The sequence below is a fragment of the Sus scrofa genome, chromosome 10, assembly GCF_000003025.6.
Source record: "Sus scrofa isolate TJ Tabasco breed Duroc chromosome 10, Sscrofa11.1, whole genome shotgun sequence".
Lineage (NCBI taxonomy): Eukaryota > Metazoa > Chordata > Mammalia > Artiodactyla > Suidae > Sus > Sus scrofa.
The window spans coordinates 65,551,675-65,573,223 of record NC_010452.4 but is presented as its reverse complement, the minus strand read 5'-3'; the positions used below and the strand labels follow the sequence as shown (position 1 = coordinate 65,573,223).

General features: G+C 46.4%; 1 protein-coding gene across 3 annotated transcripts; it reads right to left on the bottom strand.

The window, feature by feature from the left end:
• Nucleotides 332-13,716, bottom strand: AKR1CL1 (aldo-keto reductase family 1, member C-like 1). Of its 3 annotated transcripts, none has more exon segments than NM_001038626.2 (9): nt 332-538; nt 2,344-2,426; nt 4,726-4,891; nt 6,449-6,558; nt 7,245-7,367; nt 8,359-8,436; nt 9,349-9,465; nt 10,622-10,789; nt 13,392-13,716. In NM_001038626.2, coding segments are annotated over 9 exon segments (969 nt in total). In that variant the 5' UTR covers nt 13,473-13,716; the 3' UTR covers nt 332-495.

Below are 21,549 nucleotides of genomic sequence, written 5' to 3'. Positions count from 1 at the left end.
TGCTAAGCATAGGCATATGATTAAGCAATTAAATAAATTGATAAGATGTGCCGCTTTAAGCAAGAAAAATATACTGGACTGTTAAAAATAATATTTGCTGGCTTACAAAAATACCAAAATAAGTAGTAAAATAAGTATACGACTTGTGTGTTGAAGATGATTTTTCGATCTGTGACTAAACATGCCACAGGAACGTCGTGAAGGAAGCTGCACCAAAGTTAAGTATCATTAAGTAGGTTAATCTCAGCTTTACTGTCTATCCTTTGTCTTTCATTTTCTAAATTTTCTGTATTTTTTATCTGTTTAATTATCGGGAAAAACCAGTATCTTTGTATTGAAGATTTTATTTCATAAAATGTTTTTTTTTTAAAGGAAAGGCAAGCTTTCAGAAGTTCAGACATTTATTTTATTAAACACCTCTACCAAGTACAGAAACCCTCTTCACAGCCCGAGAAGCAAGAGGTTCTGGTAGCCCACCCGATGGAGAGCTCCCGCTCAGTACTCTTCAGAATAGGGGTAGTAAGGGTGATCGACAGCACTGAAAGAGAAAAGGGATATTAGTTTATGGACTGCGCCATGCTGGCAAAGAGAGGGCCAACACTAAGTGACAAACACACCTCTCTTTCCACCCCGCTACGCATACATGCAGTCCCCTGGTCCAGGTGCAAACTGCACCTGTGTGCCCAATTCCACAGTCACGGGTAATGTGAACTCCACAGAGACAATTAGTTTGATGCAGATTACAATTTATAAGAGGGTGCAAGGACTAGGCGAAAGCTGGAGGCCACTTCAGCCCCAGGTGGAATTGTTGACCCTAGGTGATGATTATCATAGTTAAGGAATTACCTGCTTTTTTTCGTATATCTATTCAACCAAAAAAAAAAATTGAGCACCCCCAAAAATACAGGGCGCCTCCTTTAAACAACTTCTAATCAATTCAGGAGATACCGTGTATACCTAAATAATCATACCTACAAAATGGGATTGCTATTTTCTTAATTTATAACGTATGAGAATACTTGTTCATCACTAATTAGTATTATTGCTGTTTTCCTTTATTCCATGTTCTTGTTTTTATTTCAAAATTTGTCCTTTTCAATTTAATTCATTAAAGAGCGCCATTCTGATTATTCCATGCGCCAAGAGCTGTGCTGTTGACATACGCACATAAAGATGAGTAAGTCTAGGCACCCATAGCCTGATGAAGGATTTTGAGTACAGAAAAGTAACTTTTCATTTTTTTTCATTTATAATATCTTTTCTCAGAATCATGATATAGCTTTATAAACAAGAAGGAGAGTTTTGGCATATTTCATTGGAAACTAAATATTCATTTTATCACTAATATGTATTCCCTTCTCTAAACTCCCTTCCAAACTTCTCTGTTTGATTAGTCTTCTTTGGTTCAATCCTGACATCTTCCTGCAGTAACTATACATGGAATTCCATGTGTGTGAAGAAGTCGGAATCAAGGAGGGAGGGACTCCCTAGGGGATGAACTCCTGATGGAAGAAGGCACCTCGGGGGTACATCTTGACTCAAGAAACCAGAGATCTGGAGAACCGTATCTGGGTGTGTCCTGCTGAGGACACGGCAGTCACTCCCTGCAGGATCAATTCAGTTCACGGTCCTTTGGCAAGTCCTTCGTTGTAATCATAACAATAAGGAGATAGAGCTGTGATAGGGAAAAAAGGCCGGTGAACCCATAAACTGGGAAGAAATGGGTGGTGTCTCGGAAAAGAAATGCCCATTAAGGAGAAAAGACACCAGGCTCACGAGGGGAGGGGTGGAAGCAGGGCCACCCTGTGACTTCACAGCACCCGTGCTCATTGGCCTTCATGGACCCCCTCCATGAAAAACACGGATGCTGCATTTTACATTGAGTTAGGATGAAAATGAGTGTAATCCAGGCTGGATCCATTATGATATAGTCACGAACAATATGACCATTTTTTCTCCTGATTTTAAAAAGAATTAAAAGTGAAACATTTTCATAGTTCCCGAAAGCACAGTGGACTGCAGGCTCTGCACCTTCTGTGTCTAATGGGACTGTTGACCCTGACAGCAAGGACACCAGACACAGAGATGAGGGTGTAAAGTAGTGACCGCACCATGATGGGAACTTTGGTGAGTCCCTTATGGTTGTCCTGGGCTTGCTCACAATCCTGCTGGGTCAGAGACTGAGCCCTGGAGGAAGCCTCTGGTCTGAGGTCTGCAGGAAGCCCCTGCTTTACGCCTACACTTCAGATCAGGACTGTCTTCCTGGTTTAGGGAAGCCTAGCTCCTCTGCTGACTTACATGCTGCGGGAAACGACCGTGAGAAACAATGGACAAGTCACTTACAAGAGTAACTTAAAATATCTTAAATTTTGGTTGAGGCCATCGATTGTTTTCATATCTTCTGGAGGCAATTCAAAGTCAAAAACCTGGAGGAAGGGAAGAATCACATTAAACCCTCCCCAAGGAGCTGCCCCCACCCCCGGACCTGGGGGACTTTCCAGGTGGATGGGGGCAGGAAGAGGGTGCAGGGCAGCCTTGCCTGTCCTCAGCGTCCAGGTGCACAAGCCTGGGAACTCTTCTGCTGAGTTCCTACCTCTCCTCTCCCACACCTTCTCCTTCCCTGCTCCATGTCACAAAGTTCAGGTTTACTGTTCATCAATCCCAAAGCTTTAGACAGAAAACAGAAAGACCTTTTTCTTTTTTTTCAAATAAAGGGAGAGTTTGGCAATCTGGACATAATATCTGCATTTAACCAAACATTAGACAGTTTTTCCTTCCCCACCACCCCTAGAATTTGGCACAGCCTTGAACTTAAGCAAGTATTGGAAGGAAGGTCAACCTTCCTGCAAGACCTCTCCAAGAATCTCCTGAGCCTGGGAGAGCTTTCCTGGATCCACCTCCCTCTCCTCCCACCCTCCACCAAACACCATTCTCCTTCTAGTTATATTTATTCTTGTCTGTAACAGGAAAATCTTTCTGGTTGTCTTTCAAACACTTGTTGATCTTACATTTAGAGAGTTCTCCTTTTTTTTTTTTTTTTTTTTTTGTCTTTTTGCCTTTTCTAGGGCTGCTCCCGTGGTATATGGAGGTTCCCAGGCTAGAGGTCTAATTGGAGCTGTAGCCGCCGACCTACACCAGAGCCACAGCAACGCGGGATCCAGCCACATCTGCGACCTACACCACAGCTCACGGCAACGATGGATCCTTAACCCACTGAGGGAGACCGGGGTTGAACCTACAACCCCATGGTTCCTAGTCGGATTCGTTAACCACTGAGCCAGGATAGGACCTCCAAGTGTTCTCCCTTTTGAATAAAATCTCTCCTACTTACTTCCAGGTTTTTTTGATTGATTGATTGATTGACTGATTGATGGATGGATGGATTGTCCATGGATATGGAGGTTCCCAGGCTAGGGGTAGAATCAGAGCTGTAGCCACAGCCAACACCACAGCCACAGCAACGAGGGATCTGGTCATGTCTGAGATCTCCGCCACAGCTCACGGCAGCGCCGGATCCGTAACCCACTTCGCGAGGCCAGGGATTGCCCTGAACCCTCATAGATCCTAGTCGGGTTGTTACCACTGAGCCACGATGGGAACTCCCCCAGTCTGTTTTTATTTGGCAGTACATTGCCCCTAATGGAGAGTCCATTAGCAATACAGACAGATCTTTGGTAAGATGTATTAAAGAAGTCTTATTATTTGATCCGGGGGGCAATTTCATGGAAAACTTAGTGCCTTTATCTATTTATTTCTCTCTCTCTTTCCCCACCCCCTTCTATCTATCTACTTGTCATTCATCTTAACATTACTCCAGAAGTGATATGTTTGTCTTGGGAATATGTATTAACATGTTGAGTTGAATTGAAAAATCACTTCAAATGGAATTTTTAACTGATTGGTTTAACAATGAGGTTCAGATTTGCCTCCTCAATATTTTCATATATTGAATGAACCAAATCTACAGCTTCATGGTTTTGAAGCAAATACATTACCAATGACATGCCCCAAATGTTAGCTTTTGCAAATACTAAACGCATGATGAAATTTTTAGCTGTCATCTTTAAAAGGTATAGAGTTTAGATAGTTTGTCCTCATCCCATAAAGGTCAGAACGAAGCAAGCTGAAGACCACTGACTGGCCTAAGGGACCCGGAAGTATATAAAGGAGGATGTAGGGAAAAGCTCCACGGTTAATTTACCTTGGTCTCCCTATAAACTTATATCTACTTCTCACCTGCCTAGAGGTCTCCCATGAGAAAGGTGCTACATTGAGAGCCTCACAGTCCAGAGAGCATCCTGACATATAAACAGCACCTTTAGCTCAGTAAGGGGAAACTCTCACTAACAGAGCCTTGCCAAGTGCCGTGGTGGTCAGCAGCTCTGTTGGGGTGTCCTGATGGTTTAACAAAGCAGCTAATCCTCTTTGGATCTGATATTGAAATACAAATAGAGCAGGCAAAGGAGAGGACTAGGGTTTTACAAGTTCCTTACTGCTGGAGGGACTCTTAAAACCCATGAAAAAACAGAGATGAAGTGAGATCAGCGTCACACAACTAGGAAGTGGCAAAGCCAAGCTGCAAGAATGTCAAACCTGGGACCCTGAAGCCAGCAATCTCCCTGCCACATGGCACTCAGAGGAGAGAGACAAGGGAATGGACGAGCATGGGCATGTGCTGGAAGGCACCCAGAGCAGCTCCCTGCAGAGGCACTGCTTGTCCTGTACCTGGAAGTTCTCTTTGATCCTCTGCTCATTGAAGCTCTTGGCCAGGACCACCACTCCCCGCTGCAGCTGGTAGCGCAGGGCAACCTGCGCTGGGCTTCTGTTGTGTTTCTTGGCAATAGCATTTAAGACTGGATCCTCTAAGAGATATGGGTTGCTCTCTTCCACCCTGAAACAGAAAAAAAAAAAAAAAAACCCGGTTTTGAAGGGGGTAGGACTGAAAATCTGGCATGTGCTAGCTCTCGTCCCTAAATTCCCCAGATGATGGAGAGAAATAGGTACAATATGGTATGATTTAAAAGTTTAGTGAATACTCAGAGAGATTTATTCATAATTGTACCAAACTGGAAACAATATTTCCATCAACAGGTGAAAGGGGAAACAACCTGTGGTATATGGGTCTATACCACAGAATATCAGAAACCAGAAGGAATGAACCAGATATTTTCAACAACGTGGATAAATCTCACAGATAATAAGCTGAGCCAAAGAAGACGGACACAAAAAATATCTACAATTTCTATTTTTTTATGGCCACGCTCATGGCATATGGAAGTTCCCAGGCCAGGGATCAAACCCATGCCTCCTTAGCAACCCATGCCTCCTTAGTGACCAAACCTGTGCAATAGAATTTTTTTTTTTTTTTTTTGGTCTTTTTTGCCTTTCTAGGGCCGCTCCTGTGGCATATGGAGGTTCCCAGGCTAGGGGTTGAATTGGAGCTTTAGCCACTGGCCTACTCCAGAGCAACAGCAATGCCAGATCCGAGCAGTGTCTGTGACCTACACCACAGCTCACAGCAATGCCAGATCCTTAACCCACTGGGCAAGGCCCGGGATTGAACCGGCAACCTCATGGTTCCTAGTCGGATTCGTTAACCACTGCACCATGACGGGAACTCCTGCAATAGGATTTTTAACCCACTGAACCACAGAAGGAACTCCTTCTCTTTTTTTTTTAATTATAGTTGATTTGCAGTGTTGTGTTAGTTTCAGGTGTATATATAACTGAATCATCACTTTGATTCAGTTGGATATACATCAGTATGTTGTAATAAATGGGAAAAGAAAAATTCTACATGTGTATCTATTTACAATTTTTTCAGTTTCTTTTCCCACTTAGGTTATTATAAAATATTGAGTACAGTTTCTTGTGCTCTACAGTAGGTCCTTGTTGGTTATCTATTTTATATATAATGCTGCCTACGTGTCAATCCCAAACCCCTGATTTATCCCTCCCGTACTTTGCCCTTTGGTAACCATAAGTTGGTCTTCTCTGCCCTTTATATAGGAAGTCCAAAATATACCAAACTAATCTACGTGGAAAAAAGAAATCAGAAAAAATGTTTTCCTTGAGTGAGAAAGAATTGTCTGGGAAGGAACACAAAAGAACTGTTTTGGGAGATGGAAAGTTTCTGCATCATGACGGGCATGCAGTTAGTTATAGGACCTCCTAATTTCAGAATTGGACAGTTAAGATTTATGCATGATGAGCTGTGTAAACGTTACCACAAAATCACTTTTTAATATATTCAGAGTAGGGTTTGGAGACGATGGACGTATGGATGAAACAAGAATGAAAGGATGTTGACTGTTGAGGCTCTGTGGTGGTAAATTACTGTGTTTACTTTCTTAAGTGTGAACCTTCCAATAACAAAATGTTAACATTTAATTTTTTTCATGTTTCATTATCAGTAGAGTAGCTGACATAATTCTGACATTCTTATTACCACTTTGAGTTTCTTTGGGATCCCAGTGCACTATAGGCAACTAGAACGATGTCCTTGGACTTGCAAAACTCCAGAAGTTTGCTCTGATTGAGGTAAGGGTGGCATTCCACCTGTAAATTGCCAAGACCAGAAGGTGTCAGGAAATATGAGCCAACAGCCTGCACGTTTGAAAAGTTCTATCAAGGAGTGTCTACCACGACATTAGTATCTGTACTATAATTTTCAGGCTGGTAATTTTCCACGTGCACCTTCTGAAATAACTTCAGCTGCTACTGGTTTTCAGAAGTGATGGAACAACTTTCTTCTTTGTTTTTTAATTAGCGTTAAAATAATTAAAGACTCTCCCTGTCTGGCAACTCATAGGTAATCTCCTGATGAGTGCCTCTTGGCCTCATCCTTAAATGTGGGCATTCCTGCCCTCTTCCTATTCATTCCGTGAATTTCCCAGGAGAGATAGTCCACTTCTGTGAGCTTAATTAACCATTCATAAAGCAATGAGTCCAACACCTATGCCTCTAGCCCTGACTGCCTCGGTTGGATCCAGGCCAATATTGCCATCTGCCAACTCAGCATCTTCACCCGGACGTCTCACAGGAGCCTCCAACCCACCTCTGAATAACTGAAATCATGCTCTCCCTACTCCACTCAACCTGCTCAACCTTTGGCCCTTCCTATTCTGATAAAAATACAATCACCTATACAGCAGGCATTAAGCCAGAAACTTAGGGACTGTTAATAAAGGAAGAAAAGTGTAAAGAGCAGAAAGCAAGAAAGTCTCCAGCTGGCACAGCCTCACCTGGTTGCAGACGGGCTTGTACTTGAGCCCTGGCTTGTTCAGGATCATCTCCAGCTGCTTGTGATTGAAATTGGACACCCCGATGGATTTGGTCAAGCCTGCATCTTTACACTTCTCCAGAGCCTGGGGAGGAGGGAAGTGTGCAGCAAACCTTCAGGGTAGCTTGGCCCTTTCATTCAACATTGAACATTTTAAAAGCTGGAAATCCGTTTTAACATACATAAAAATTTGGCTGAGCCAGTTTTATCACTTGGGTGCATTATTTCCTAATGTACACATATTCCGTATCCTTGAGTCTATTACATGCACACCCAGGACAACACATAGACCCTAAGATGCTTTTAAATTCCCCCTCGCCTCCCTGTCCTCTTCCATGGTGACTCTCTTTCTTTAGGCACATAATAGTTCTTTAACAAATGATATCATCATCAAGGGCAAAGAGAAGCTCTCATGTTTTCCACTAGGGAAGGTTTTTCTGCTTCCCCTTTCCTAGAATGATGAAAAATGCATGTGGGTTGGAGGATATAGAGCAGGCTTCGATCCCCTCCCCCCTACCCTTCTGCTAAAGCAGCAGCTGCTTTCCCCCTCGTCTCTGGGCACATGGACCTATCCTGGGATAGAGCTTGAACCCGTCCATTTTTTTTCTGTTTACGGCTGCACCTGTGGCATATGGAAGTTCCTAGGCTAGAGGTCCAATCAGAGCTGCAGCTGCCAGCCTACACCACAGCCACAGCAACACTGGACCCTAATCCACTGGGCGAGGCCAGGGATCAAACCCACATTTTCACAGACACTATGTCAGGTTCTTAACCTGCTGAGTCACACTAGAAACTCCTCTAACTCCTCTTGAGTTTGCTTTTCTAGGGCTCACGGCAAAACGTGGTCAGTGGGGCAAAGAAACTGCCCCTGAGAACCACAGAGGTTCAGAGTAAAAATAGACCTTCACGGCCATCTCGCTCAGCTCCCTTGCTCTGCGGGGCGAAGACGGAGGCACAGAGAAACTCAGCAGCGTGCCTGAGGCAAGACAACTGAGGGAGTCAGACCCATTTCTTCTGACTCCCCAGCCAGTGCTGTCACACCAGGATGCCTCCTGGGTGTCAGGAGCAGTCCTTACCGCCCATGTGTCACGCAGGTCCACCGTATCAAAAATAACTTTCCCACTGGCATCCTTAGGCAGAAGCTCCTCCCCAGGCTGGAACACAAAGAGCAGAGCGGATGAAGAAGGACTGTGTGTGTGTGTGTGTGTGTGTGTGTGTGTGTGTGTGTGTGTGTGTTTAAGAATGACCTTCCTGGTGCCTTAAGAGCTTAGTCACACAACCTTCAAGAAGCTATGATTACTACTGTGTGTGTGTGTGTGTGTTGTGTAAAAGAAGACACGGGTGAGGAGAAGATCTGAATCATCTGAAAGGCTGTAGCTAAGTACCTCTCCCCCAGGTACCCCCACCGTCCTATCACCACACTCCCTTAAACTTTGAGTTCTTCGCAGGTGGAATGGATTTTAGCTCAGGAGGACTATCTGGTTTACATGCTAGGACTTTCCTTGCCTACTAAGCAGTGTGTTTTAACTCCAGTTTGTGATAAGTCAACTTAAAGATCAAAAGGACGAGCTCAGTGAACATCCACTGTGATGAGAAGTTGGGTCTTCAAAGCCCAGAAGAACCTAGCTGTGCAACATGGACCATCCCAGAGTATTTCAGTCTTGATGGAGCTGAGACATCCATATAGGAGGGACCCTCTCCCGAAAGAGGGGAGGGATTTCCTGCTGTATAGCTTCAGTCTGTAGTAACTCTGCGTTCTGGGGACCCTAATCTCTAAGGGACAACAGTAGGGCAGTTTCTTCAACCCTTTGAGGTGGAGCCAGGGAGCCCATGGAATTTCAATCCTCTGAAGGCTCTAAGATGAGGGGTAAAGAAATCTTGGTGATGAGGTGACGCAACTGTCAAGAAGAATCATAAATCACTGAGCTCTATCCACCACCCCCAAATCTACCTCTCTCAGGAAGAGGACGAAATCTAGTGGGGGGTGGGAGGGAGCGGGAATGAGATAAAGGAGGTGCAACCGCAGTGAGGAACTCCTGGCATAAGAGGGAAAACCAACAGCTGACCTTCATCGTGATTGGCACGTGAATAATGAAGAGATCAACATAATCCAGCCGAAGTTTCTTCAGTGATCTTTCCAGGGCTGGTCGAACCAATTCAGGTCGAAAGAAAGTAGCCCAAAGCTGTCGGGACCAGAAGAAATTAAAAATGGCTTGTGATTTCACACGTTGAAGGAGCAGAAGGAAACATCAGTAGCTAAAAGATTGAGAAGTAACAAACCACTGTTATCTTCAAGTAAGAAGCCCTGGGACTAAATTTATGTTACTTGGTGTAAATCAGGTCCCTAATGGGATACTGACATTTCTCTGGTGACCACCAGGAAACTGTGAATGCAACTTAGATTTAAAAAAACAGAAAAGAAAAAAATAAAGAGTTCCCATTGTGGCTCAGAGGGTTAAGAACCTGACATAGTGTCCGTGAGGGTGCAGGTTTCATCCCAACTCTCGCTCAGTGGATTAAGGATCTGTCATTGCTGCAAGCTGCAGCATAGGTCACAGCTGCGGCTTGGAACCCACGTTGCTGGGGCTGTGGTGCAGACCTGCAGCTGCAGCTCAGATTCAATCCCTGGTGCAAGAACTTCCATATGCTGCAGGTGCGGCTGTTACAAAAAGAAGAAGAAAGAGAAAAATGAAAAAGGGAAAGAAACTTGGATGGGCCAGGAAAAGTAAACCTAAATGTTTCAAGGATTAGAAAAGTCACTCTGAAAGGAGAATCAAGACGTATCAGGCAAGGAGAAATGGCCTCAAATGTCCTAACAAACACGCCAGAACATTTCTGGGAGGCGTGCGGATTCTAAAAACGGGTTATCGTCTGTGTGAATGGGATAGGATCACTCTGGAGAGACATCTCTGGGCCCCGGAAGCATGGCTTTCCACTTAAGCACATTTCACAAATTTCAGTAAACGCAGTGCTAACTTGAAAAACGCATTGCCTCGTCTGGCCCCCTTTTCTGAGCACATCTGATACGTCCTGAGAGAAACCCCCGGCCGGGAAAACGCGTGGACCGGCTCTGCCGTGGCTCAGTCAGTCCGCTCCACAGGGGAAGAAGGCGAGTGTCCCTGTTGGTGTCTTACATGTAAACGCTGACTGATGCTCAGACACGTGGAGCGACCCTGTCCCACCTCTGACACACCCCAGAGCAAACGCTTTCCATGCTCTACGCTTCTATAAGGGGCCCTGCAAAGTTAGGAGGTCCATGAGGTGTTCGACTCAAGGCCAAGGTCCATGTCCGTGCCCGGGGGCTGCACCCTCCCCTCGCCCCCGCCCCCGCCGCCGCACCTTGGTGGTGTAGAACAGCTCCTCCCTCTTCACCGTGCCATCCGCGATCTTCTCCCGCAGGGCGCTGCCCACCTCCTCCTCGTTTTCATAGACGTAGGCTGCATCAATGTGACGGTAACCTACCTCGATAGCCACTCTGGTGGCCTCGCCAGCCTTGCTCTTAGGGACCTATACGACACAAATAAGGAGCCTTGGAACCCACGTTGCTGGGGCTGTGGTGCAGACCTGCAGCTGCAGCTCAGATTCAATCCCTGGTGCAAGAACTTCCATATGCTGGAAGTTATCTCTCCAGGGCAGAGAGAAGCAAGTTGTCTCCTTCATAGAATCCCCAGGGCTTTGCCAACCATTGACCAGAACAAATTTCAGGCTTACACACCAAAATCTGATGACCGGTTCCTAATTCTTACAAACTACTTCAGCATCAGAACGCCTGCGGAGGACCAGAGAGGACAGAACAAGGGAGCTGGATGCAGGAAAGTCTGGCAGGAGCAGGTGTGGCAGCAGGAGCAGCCCCTGAGAGCAAACGGCTGCTGGCCCTGAGCTGGTTTCCCCCAGCGCAGGGCCCTCACCTCACCAAGCCTGCAGGGCCCCCGGGCTCTGCCTGTTTGCAAAGCTTGCCTCCAACTTCAAATCAATGACTAAATCTGAGATAATGCATTTGCATGTTTCCCAGAAAACGCACTTGGCTGAAGAAAAGAAAGTCACAAGCACAGACAAAGAAACATATCCCGTTCCTGCCGGGACCCACACTAAAGCATTAAAGGGGCTGGTGGGGTCGCATTCAGATAAAGAACTCAGGTTCAGATGAAAATGTGACCTCTCTTCCATTTTGTAGCCTTTGTATGATACTGGGTGTGTGCCCATGTTGCTTTTATTCTTGTAAGTGGGGCGGATTATAGGCTGTTCTTGTTCTCTTCTCCAGGGTACTTTTCTCCTTTCGAAAGTAATAGAGGGAGTTCCCGTCGTGGCGCAGCGGAAATGAATCTGACTAGGAGCCATGAGGTTGCGGGTTTGGTCCCTGGCCTCCCTCAGTGGGGTAAGAATCTGGCATTGCCGTGAGCGGTGGTGCGGGTTGCGGATGCGGCTCGGATCCTGTGTTGCTGTGGCTCTGGTGTAGGCTGGCAGCTGCAGCTCTGATTGGACCCCTGGCCTGGGAACCTCCATATGCCATGGATATGGCCCTTAAAAAGACGAAAAATAAATTAAATAAATAAATAATAAAAGTAATCTAAGTTAGATTGGAACTAGAGACTCTCACACTAAGTGAATTAAGTCAGAAAGAGGAAGACAAATACCCTATGATATCACTTATATCTGGAATCTAATATACAACACAAATGAAACTTTCCACAGAAAAGAAATGCAAGGACTTGGAGAACAGACTTGTGGTTGCCAAGCGGGGTTGGGGGAGACAGTGGGATCTTGGGGTTAATAGATGCAAACTATTGCCCTTGGGGTGGATAACCAATGAGCACTGGGAAATGTATCTCGTCACTTGTGATGGAGCAGGATGGAGGATAATGTAAGAAAAAGAATGTGTGTGTGTGTGTGTGTGTGTGTGTGTGAGAGAGAGAGAGAGAGAGAGAGAGACTGGGTCACTTTGCTGTACAGTAGAAAACTGATGGAACACTATAAACCAACTATAATGGAAGAAATAAAAATCATTTTAAAAAGTAATAGAAGTTGGATAAAACATACGTAAGATGTACCCTATGCTTAAGCTATAATGGCGGGTGCAATGGATATGTTAACTATGTTACCCACTGCAATCAAGCAGGCCTGTCTGCAGCTCTTAGTTACTAACATTTCATGTCCTAGCTCTGCAAAATTGGGCCATTGGTCTCCGTCACTTATGGGAGCAAATATTCCCCAGCTGGCCCAAAGCTGCCCCAGTCTCACCATGACCAGACCTTGACACTTTTAGGGCGTGGTAACCGATCAGGTGGCTATGTGAATAATACAGTTTTTATTATTTGTTTATGAAAGTATAGTTGACTTACAGCGTTGTGCCAATTTCTGCTGTGCAGCATAGTGACCCAGTCATACATACATATTCTTTTTCTCATACTATCTTCTATCATGTTCGAGCCCAAGAGATTGCCTATAATTCTCTGTGAATAATCCATTTGATGAGAAGCATAATTCTGTCTCCATTGGTACTTTTTGCCTTTTAAGTCTTCCTTTCGAAATACCTAATGCTCAGAATAATAATGGCTTATCATATGATAACAGGTTTTGAAGATGCAAATTCTCTGCCCAAATTCGCAGCCCCCAAGAACCTACAGCAAAGCTGCTATGCAGTCGTTCTGTGAATGAGCCTCTCCATCTGTGCCCTCTGCCCACAGGAGGAGATCTGGCTCAGGGTGGCTCTGACGGAGGCAGCAGATGGGGGCTGGAAGAGCTGCCTGAGCTGAGGCTTTAAACCAAAGTGCAAGAAAGAAGAAAAAATGGTACTAACCTAGGATACTGTTGAGGAATTAAAGTACTTAAATTAAAGGATAATACACGTAAAGTACTTAAGATGCATGGTAAGAGTTCAATCTACATTAAGTAACCAACATAATAATAATAACAATAAGGATAATCCACCCACCAAATCCCCAGAGTCCGCAGCTTGTCATTCCACTTCAGGCAGAGTTAGAAATGGTGAAATGAAAGTTCAGGTGAGTCCTTCCAAATGACCAGAGTGCCCTTGGCCCAAGACCATCTGTCTGCCGACAGCCCTTCCAGGCTGCGTGCATCAACCTTCAGCCCCCCGGGTGCAGCTTACCCCTTCAGAGACGAGAGTGCCAAGTCCAAGAACGGGCATGAGGTGCCCATCATTCAGCTTCACGCAACGGCTGAGTGCCATCTTTATCCACAGCCCCGGCTGGGCTCACTCTGTCTTGCTTTCCTTCTCTTGTTTGCAGGCCACGTGTACTTTATCCCCACCAACCCCCAAAGATAGGCGGGGCCGGGTCAGCTGCCAATGTTTCCACAGTGAAACTGGAATCGACTCACTGCTGTCCCACTAGTTCTTTCAAGTCTCTGCAGGCATATTTCACAGGATACAGCATGCATGCTACAGGGGTTTGAACGTCTCTTCCCCACTACTCACCCTTATCTCTTAAATTAAAAAAAAAAAAAAAGATTGAGACACTTTGTGGCACAGCAGAAATTATCTCGACCTTGTAGATCAACTAAAGGTCAACAAAACTTTTAAAAAGTGAAAAAAAAAAAAAAGTAAAGGAGGAGGGGTAAATTAGGAAGTTGGGATCAACAGGTACATACCACTGTGTATAAAACTGATGAGCAGCAAGGACCCACTGTACAGCACGTGAAACTATATTCAATAAAATAATTTTAATGCAACAGAATCTGAAAAAACATATTATATATAGGAATCATTTTGCTGTATACCCGACATATTGTACATCAACTACACTTCAATTTTTAAAAAATTAACCTGTCAGCCTTCTAAACATATCCAATAGGTGTATGAAGGCTAAAAAATAAAAAATAAAATAAAATAAAATAAAATAAAATAAAATAGATGAACAACGTGGTCCTAATGTATTGCACAGGGAACTATATTCAATACCTTGTAACAAATTATAACGGGATGAATAGAAACAAAGTCTGTGTTAAACTGAATCGTTTTGCTACATGCCAGAAACTAACACTCCAATTAAAAAAATTAAAAGTATGAAAAGAAGCGTGTGCTCCTGCCCGTATCCTTTATAACTCCTTCAGCGGCCTCACCAGGTAGCATCAGTCACTCTCTCCGTGTGCCCTCACCTTACCGCTTCTGTTAAACCAGCTCAAAACCTTCTATTAGTGAAATTAAACTCACAACCAAAAAAGAACTTCTAGAGAAAAACACTAAGTAGTGTTTGCTTAATGTAACTCTCAGGCCATGCTTCTCCCATCCAGTATTTGTACAGTTGATATTTTAGAGAAAACTACGGAAGGCAACATTGCCCTTTATCTTATTTTCAACGCATCCCTCTGGCTGGTCAAGGTAAGTACTCTGATTCTGTTATTTCTTGTGGTTACGTTAGTATTTTTTTTCTTTAACATTGTGTCAGCTGTAACTCTTATGAGTGTACCCTTTATATTTCTATTATTAAAAATTAGGAGTCAGGAGTTCCCCTTGTGGCTCAGTGGTAAGAACCCGACTAGAATCCACAAGGACGCAGGTTCGATCCCTGGCCTTGCTCAGTGGGTTAAGGATCTGGTGTTGCCGTGAGCTATGGTGTAGGTTGCAGACACGGCTCAGATCCTGCATTGCTGTGGCTGTGGTGTAGGCTGGCGGCTACAGCTCCGATTTGACCCCTAGCCTGGGAACTTCTATAAGCCACAGGGTGCAGCCCTGAAAAGCAAAAAAAAAAAAAATAGGAGTCAGGTCACAAGAAAATTTTCTCAATGTTAATAGCCTTGAGCATATCATTCAACAGGTTACAGACTTGTCAAATACCTCTTGCAACGTTTGCCTATATTTTGCACTGCATGCTTCATTGAATGCAGGGGCACTGTTTCCTCCTTACTTCCTGAAAGAGCAGCCTAGGAATATTGTCGGTAAAAGAGAATGGGTCAGTCTTTTCCTTGGAGAAGTCCCATCAGACTATCATGCTCCCTGCTTCTCTTTTTAAATGGTCTCATAAAACCTGCATTTAAACATTATCCTGAAACACGTTTAGAGATTAATATCATGCCTTACGGCAAATGCTTTTCAGAATCCAGCTTCCCTTTGCAGTGAGAAGAAATGTATCCTCCGCTTCAGAGATCGCTCCCTTTCTAAGATTTCTCAAAGACTACCATAGGAAGCATCCAACCAGGAGACAGGATGCTCCTGGTCCATTAGAGAAGTAGTGGGCACATGGCAAGAAGGTCCGTTCCCCCCCTCCCCCGATCTCTGCCTCCTGGAACTCAGGCCTCTGTGAAATGCCCTCCCCTGGAGGGTGGGTAGTCCTTGTGCCTTGCTTCTGACCCATAGAATACTGTAAGGAAAAGGGGTATGATCGCCTGTATGAAGTCATACAAGGCTGTGACCTCCACCTCCCCAGGAAACTCCATTGTCCGCCCAGCTTGCATACTTTGGTAAAACATGGGGCCAGTCTGGAGAGTCCCACATGGCAAAGAGTTGAAGGCAAACTCTGGACACTAGCAACAAAGGACGGAGGTCTTCATGCCAACAGCCCATAAGGACCAAATTCTGCCAATCGCCATGTGAACTACAAGCAGATTCTTCCCCAGTCTAGCCTTCAGATGTGACTCCAGATTTAGTTAACATCTTGATTGCAGTTCACTGAAGAACCTAAGCAGAGAATCTAGCTAGGCTGTGCCATGCTGCATAACACGTTACTGCAAACTTAGCAGCTTGACACAATAATACAGGGAGACAGATCAAATGGCAATTAACCATGGCAGAAGGACACGTAGAATCCTAGGAGAACACATGATGGAAGACCGCCAATCCAGCCCACACATGTTGGAGAAGCTTTTACAATCATCCCCACATGGCTTTACAACGACCTCTGAATATTCAAGAATTGTTTGAAAGTGCATCTCATTGAAAAAATAGTCATTTATTGAGCAGCTAGGATGTAGAGGACACTGTTGTAGGCACCATGAACAAAACAGCAATGAAATAAACAACAACAAAAAATCTCATGGAACTTATTCGCCAGCAGTAAGGCAATTAGCTGATTAATGCATATAATGAAAACTGTGTTATATGATGAGAAGTACTGAGGAGGGAAGGAAAGCAGGGAAAGGGAGCCAGCATCCAGGGAGTTGGAGGGTTGGGGATCAAGTGAATTGTTTAAGGAGCATAATCAGGAAAATCCGCACAGAGAAACTGATAGGTCAGCAAAGACCTCAAGAGCGAGGGAGGCAAGGCTTACAGACATCTGAGAAAAGAAGCATCCAGGGGAAAATTCCCTGAGCAAGAACGTGCCAAGCATGTTAGAAAGAGCAGAGTTAGGAAAAGATGTCCAGAGGCCATGGCAGCGGGTGGGGGGGGGCAACTTGTGGACGGCCCTTTAAGCAAGGACTTGGGCTTCTCCTCTGTGTTATATGGGAAGAGATCAGAAGATGCTGACCTGCTGTAGAGCAAATAACGCCGAGTGGTGTGGGCAGAGGAGGCAAGCCGGGGAGAGGCGGTGGTAATATGCAGGCAGGAGGTGGAAAGCCTTGGACAAGGGCATCTGAAGGACAGGTCATAAAAAGTGATCAGGCTCTGGATCCTTTTGAAGGTCAACATGGCAGAGCTTGATCACAGATTTCGCTTGGATGAGGGAAAGCAGAAGAAAGCAAGGATCAACCCCAAGTTTTCATCTTTATGACCAGAAGAAAGGAGGCATCATTTATCAAAATAGAAAATGGAGCAGGAAGACAGGGGAGTTAAAGCAGTTTTGTCTGAGGTATATTGGGCTGGGAGGTCCAGGATCCCCTCAGTAGGTGATTTGATACTCGAGTCCAGATTTCTGGGCAGAGGGCTGACCTAGAGGTATTGACTTGGAGCGTGTAGCCTATCAATGGTGTCCAAACCCATGAGGCTGTCTAAGATCAACAGGAGGACAAGGAAGGACAGGAAAGGGTCCAAGGACGATGCTGTGGGCACTTCAGCAGTTAGAAGGGAGGAAAACCAGGAGCAGTCAGGAAGGAGATAAGATTGGTGGTGGGGGCAGGGACCAAGAGAACTTGACATCGTGACAGCCAAGGGAAGAGCCAAGTGGTTTCAAGGAGGATGAAGTCCACAGGGACTGACACTGCTCGTTGACTAAGCCTGTCAAGGACTGAGAAGGAGCGATTCAGCTGAGCAACATGGTGTTTTGTCTACTTCTGATGAAGAGCGTAGTGACCCAGTCATATACACTATCTCTTATAACAATGAAATATTTAAAAAATTTAGCAACATGGAACTCAGTAGTGACCTTAATGAAACCGTTTTAGAGGGATGATAAGGACAAAAATCCCAGTGGGCTGAGATATGGGACTTGAAGTTAGTAAACAGAGACAAAGTGTTCCAGGAATTTAACTGGGGAGATGCAGAGGCTGGAGGGTGTTGCGAAAGGGGAAGGAATGTGTGCTCTACCAGAGAAGGTCAAGGTTTGATACAGTGTCTACAGGGATATTGAAGACCCAGGGACGGTGAAGAAGTCGTGCTGCTAAACGAGCCAGAAGCGGGGCTCCGTATCTTCCAGGGATGAGAGGGTGCTCGGGGGTGGCTGGCAGGTATCTGCCATAGGGGAGGTGGCTTGAAAGGTAGGTGCTTATGGGGGGCAGGGGAGGGAGGAGTCCAAAGAAGCCATGAGGAGAAAGGAGGCACCTGCCCCTCCAGGCTCCCTGGCGGACGGGGTGGGAGAGCCAGCAGCCTCCTCTGAAAGGGAGCTTCCTCAAGGCAGAACTCTGTTCACAGCTGAAGAAAAAGGGAAGAGGGTGGGAATACTCACAGAATAAGGATTTAGGACACAAGTTAGGAGTTCCTGGTGGCTCAGCAGGTTAAGGATCTGGCATTATCGCTGTTGTGGCATGTGTCACTGCTGTGGTGCAGGTTCAGTCCCTAGCCCGGGAACTTCTGCATGCCATGGGCACAGTCCCCCCCAAAAAATGCCCAAAGAGAATATGTATTTATCCATTCTCTTGAGATAGAACATGATGGGAGATAACATGAGAAAAAAAAATTGTATATATATATATATATTTGACTGGGTGGCTATGTTGTATGGCAGAAATTGAGACAACATTGTAAACCAGCTGCACTTTTAAAAAATTTTTTTCAAAAGAGCCAAACTATTGTGTGTAAAATAAATAAGCAACAAGGATATACTGTGTAGCACAGGGAATTATACACTTTATTCTATAATAACCTATAATAAAATATCATCTGAAAAAATACTGAATCACTATATGGTACACCTCAAACAAACACAATATTGTGAATTCCCTATACTTCAATTTAAAAAATGAAATAAAATAAAAATTTTATAAAAAAGAAAGAAAGACAAAAAGAAGCAGCAGGGAATGTTCGGGGAAGCAGGATTTAGAACACAGGTTCCATGAGGGACATTGGAGGGTTTCAGAAGGGCGGGAAGGGGCAGGCGTGGAAGTGGAGGCGCAGCGCTTCAGTGAATGAAGCTTTGCGGGTTGGGAGGAGACGGGTGTCCCAGGCTCTCCTGGCGACTGAAAACGTAGGGGTCAGGAGCACAGTGACATTCACCCTGAGGTGTCCTTTGGAGTGGGGCCGTGAAGGAGCCGGGATGCCCAGCCGCAGGCAGAGCTCTGCAAGCTTTCTCGACTCCTGACAATGTGGAGGGCTCAGCCCAGCCAGAAACCCCCGTTTAATCGAGACACGGCTCGAGATTCGATAAGGTGGAGAATTTCCTCCTCTCACAGTGAAATGTGACTTCCCTGCTAAATGATAAAGAAACCCACATGGGGACAGGTGGGGGGAGGGGCGGGAGGCGGCTCGTTGTTTAGACGTCTCTGTTGCAACCTGGGGACCCTGGAAGGAAAATCCCACACGAAGGAGGAACAAACCTGGGGCACAAGCTCTGTCTTCTCGTTCCCATCAGGAGCAAATGGTACAAGGCAGTGCCCCCCCCCCAGACCCTTCCATCACCCCCAGGAGAGACCCTCCAGGCTGGGCAACGGCCTCCAGCCCAGAGGCCCAGAGGAAAGGGGGCAGAGCAGGAGGGCGCCCACTCTGAATCCGAACCTGGAAAAGAGGCGGGCAGCTCTCCTGCACGACCCACCCCCGACCCGGGAGCTGCTCCCCCGGGCAGAGCTCTGGGGACCCGGCAAGGGCTGGGCCCCGACCGACCCGGTGGAAGGAACCGTGTTGCCCCGAGGGAGCGAAAGGTGGGTCTTGCCACGGCAGGTGTTTCTTCTCTCGCCGCCCCCCACCCCCACGAGGGTTTGCAGAGCCGCGCAGCACCTGCCCCTCGCGGTGGAGGAAGGTTCCCGCTGGCGGCCCGCGTGTCAGCCAGGCGGCCCGCGGCCCCTGCGGCCTAACCGAGCGCAGGGCCGAGCCGGCTCCGGCAGCGGCCTCCGTCCGAGCCGGCCTCGGGGCCCAGGCCACCTGCCCCGCGGAGAAGAGCCGGGCCTGGGGGGCCTCGGACCCAACGGCCCGCTGCAGACCTCAGCCCGCTCCCAGCGCAAAGGCTCCCTTGTCTCTTCAAGAAGAAAGGATGGAGCCCATGATGTATTTGCTCAACACAACTCGTGTCTCTCTCTCACACACACACACACAGTCACAGACACACATACATTCACACACACACAGTCACACACAGTCACACACACACACACACACACACACACACACACACACAACTTCCAGTCTTTTCTCCTTAACCAGCCCTTTTGCTGTGGCTACAGAGCTTTGCCTCTGCCTCCCTGACAGAGGGGTCACCCTTTCCGCCCCCCGTTATCTAAACACATCTCTGGGGCGGTGCACCACTTCCTCCGGCCCTTTCTGAGTAACGGCTGCTGCTTCCAGGACTGCCAGGCATTATTTTCCCGTATCTCCTCTGGTTGCCACGCCAGTGCAGACACACTAGGACCCCCCTTAGAGACAGAAGGGTACCCCCTGGGCCACAGTCAAGAGCCCCACTCCCTGCCCCCTGGGAAGCTGGACACCAGCCGTGGAAACTCTGGAAGAAAAAGAGAAGGAACAGAATAATTTTTAAAGTGACAGCGTTCCTCTCATGAGCTTCTTTCCATCCAGCAGTACCAAACAGACAAGCCAGGGCTGAGCTTTCATCATTTCCACCCTGACTTCACAGATCCTTGCTCACTGTGACTCAGCTATATTTTTGAAAGAGGGGTGGGGCGGTGTTCTTGATAGCAAGGACGCAGAAATTTCAGGATGCTAAAAACACAGGCAGGTCAAAGTTTCCTTTTCTCATATTTCCTTAGATTGCAGTGCCAGGATCTAAGCAACTGTGTCTGTGGACCTTGGCCCTCGGCCCTTAGTGAAAACACAGGGTTTCGCAACTGCCTGGTGGTTCTAGGAGCCAAGGCTGGCATTGCTCCATCGGTGAGATGAGTGGGGGAGGAGACAAGGGGTCCCACATGCCCACATCAGAACTGGACAGCCCCCCGGTGAGGACTCTGGAAGGGGATAGTTCTGTGTCCTTTATTATGTCACTGAAAATAGAAAAGGTGCCCCGTGGTGACATCCAATGGCAATCTTCTTTTACCTTTTGTGGAACACTGACTGCCCACCTTCCCCACAGTTACTTTTGAGGAACAATTAAAAAGAAAATCGTGGGAGTTCCCTTTGTGGCACCGCGGAAACGAATCCAACGCGTATCCATGAGGGTTTGACCCCTGGCCTTGCTCAGTGGGTTAAGGATCTGTCATTGCCATGAGCTATGGCATAGGTCAAAGACGTGGCTTGGATCTGGCATCGCTGTGGCTGTGGCATAGGCTGGCAGCTGCAGTTCCAATTCAACCCTGTTCCATAGCATCCATATGCTGTGGGTGTGGCCCTAAAAAGAAGAGAGAGAGAGAGAGAGAGAGAGAGAGAGAGAGAAAGAAAGAAAGAAAGAAAGAAAGAGAGAGAGAGAGAGAGAGAGAAAATCTCCTGCCAGAGTTCCCTTTGCAGCACGGCAGAAACGAATCTGACTAGCATCCATGAGGATGCGGGCTTGATCCCTGACCTCACTCAGTGAGTTGAGGAGCCAGCGTTGCCTTGAACTGTGGTGTAGGTCGCATACTCGGCCCGGATCCTGCATTGCTGTGGCTGTGGTGTAGGCTGGCAGCTACAACTCTTGATTCTTTTTCAGCCCCTAGCCTGGGAACCTCCATGTGTTGCAGGTGCGCCTAAAAAGACAAAAAAAAAAAAAAAAAAAAAAAAGACAGGAAGAAACCGCATCCCTTTATAGAGTATCTTTAAAGAACACCTTTAGGAGTTCCCGTCGTGGCACAGTAGTTAACGA

Coding starts and splice junctions, on each gene's coding strand:
- AKR1CL1 (XM_021064068.1), bottom strand. Junction 2,427..4,725: donor GGATCAAAGAGAACTTCCAG/GTACAGGACAAG, acceptor CCCTTCCTCCAG/GTTTTTGACTTTGAATTGCC. Junction 539..2,343: donor AGATATTTTAAGTTACTCTT/GTAAGTGACTTG, acceptor TTTCTCTTTCAG/TGCTGTCGATCACCCTTACT.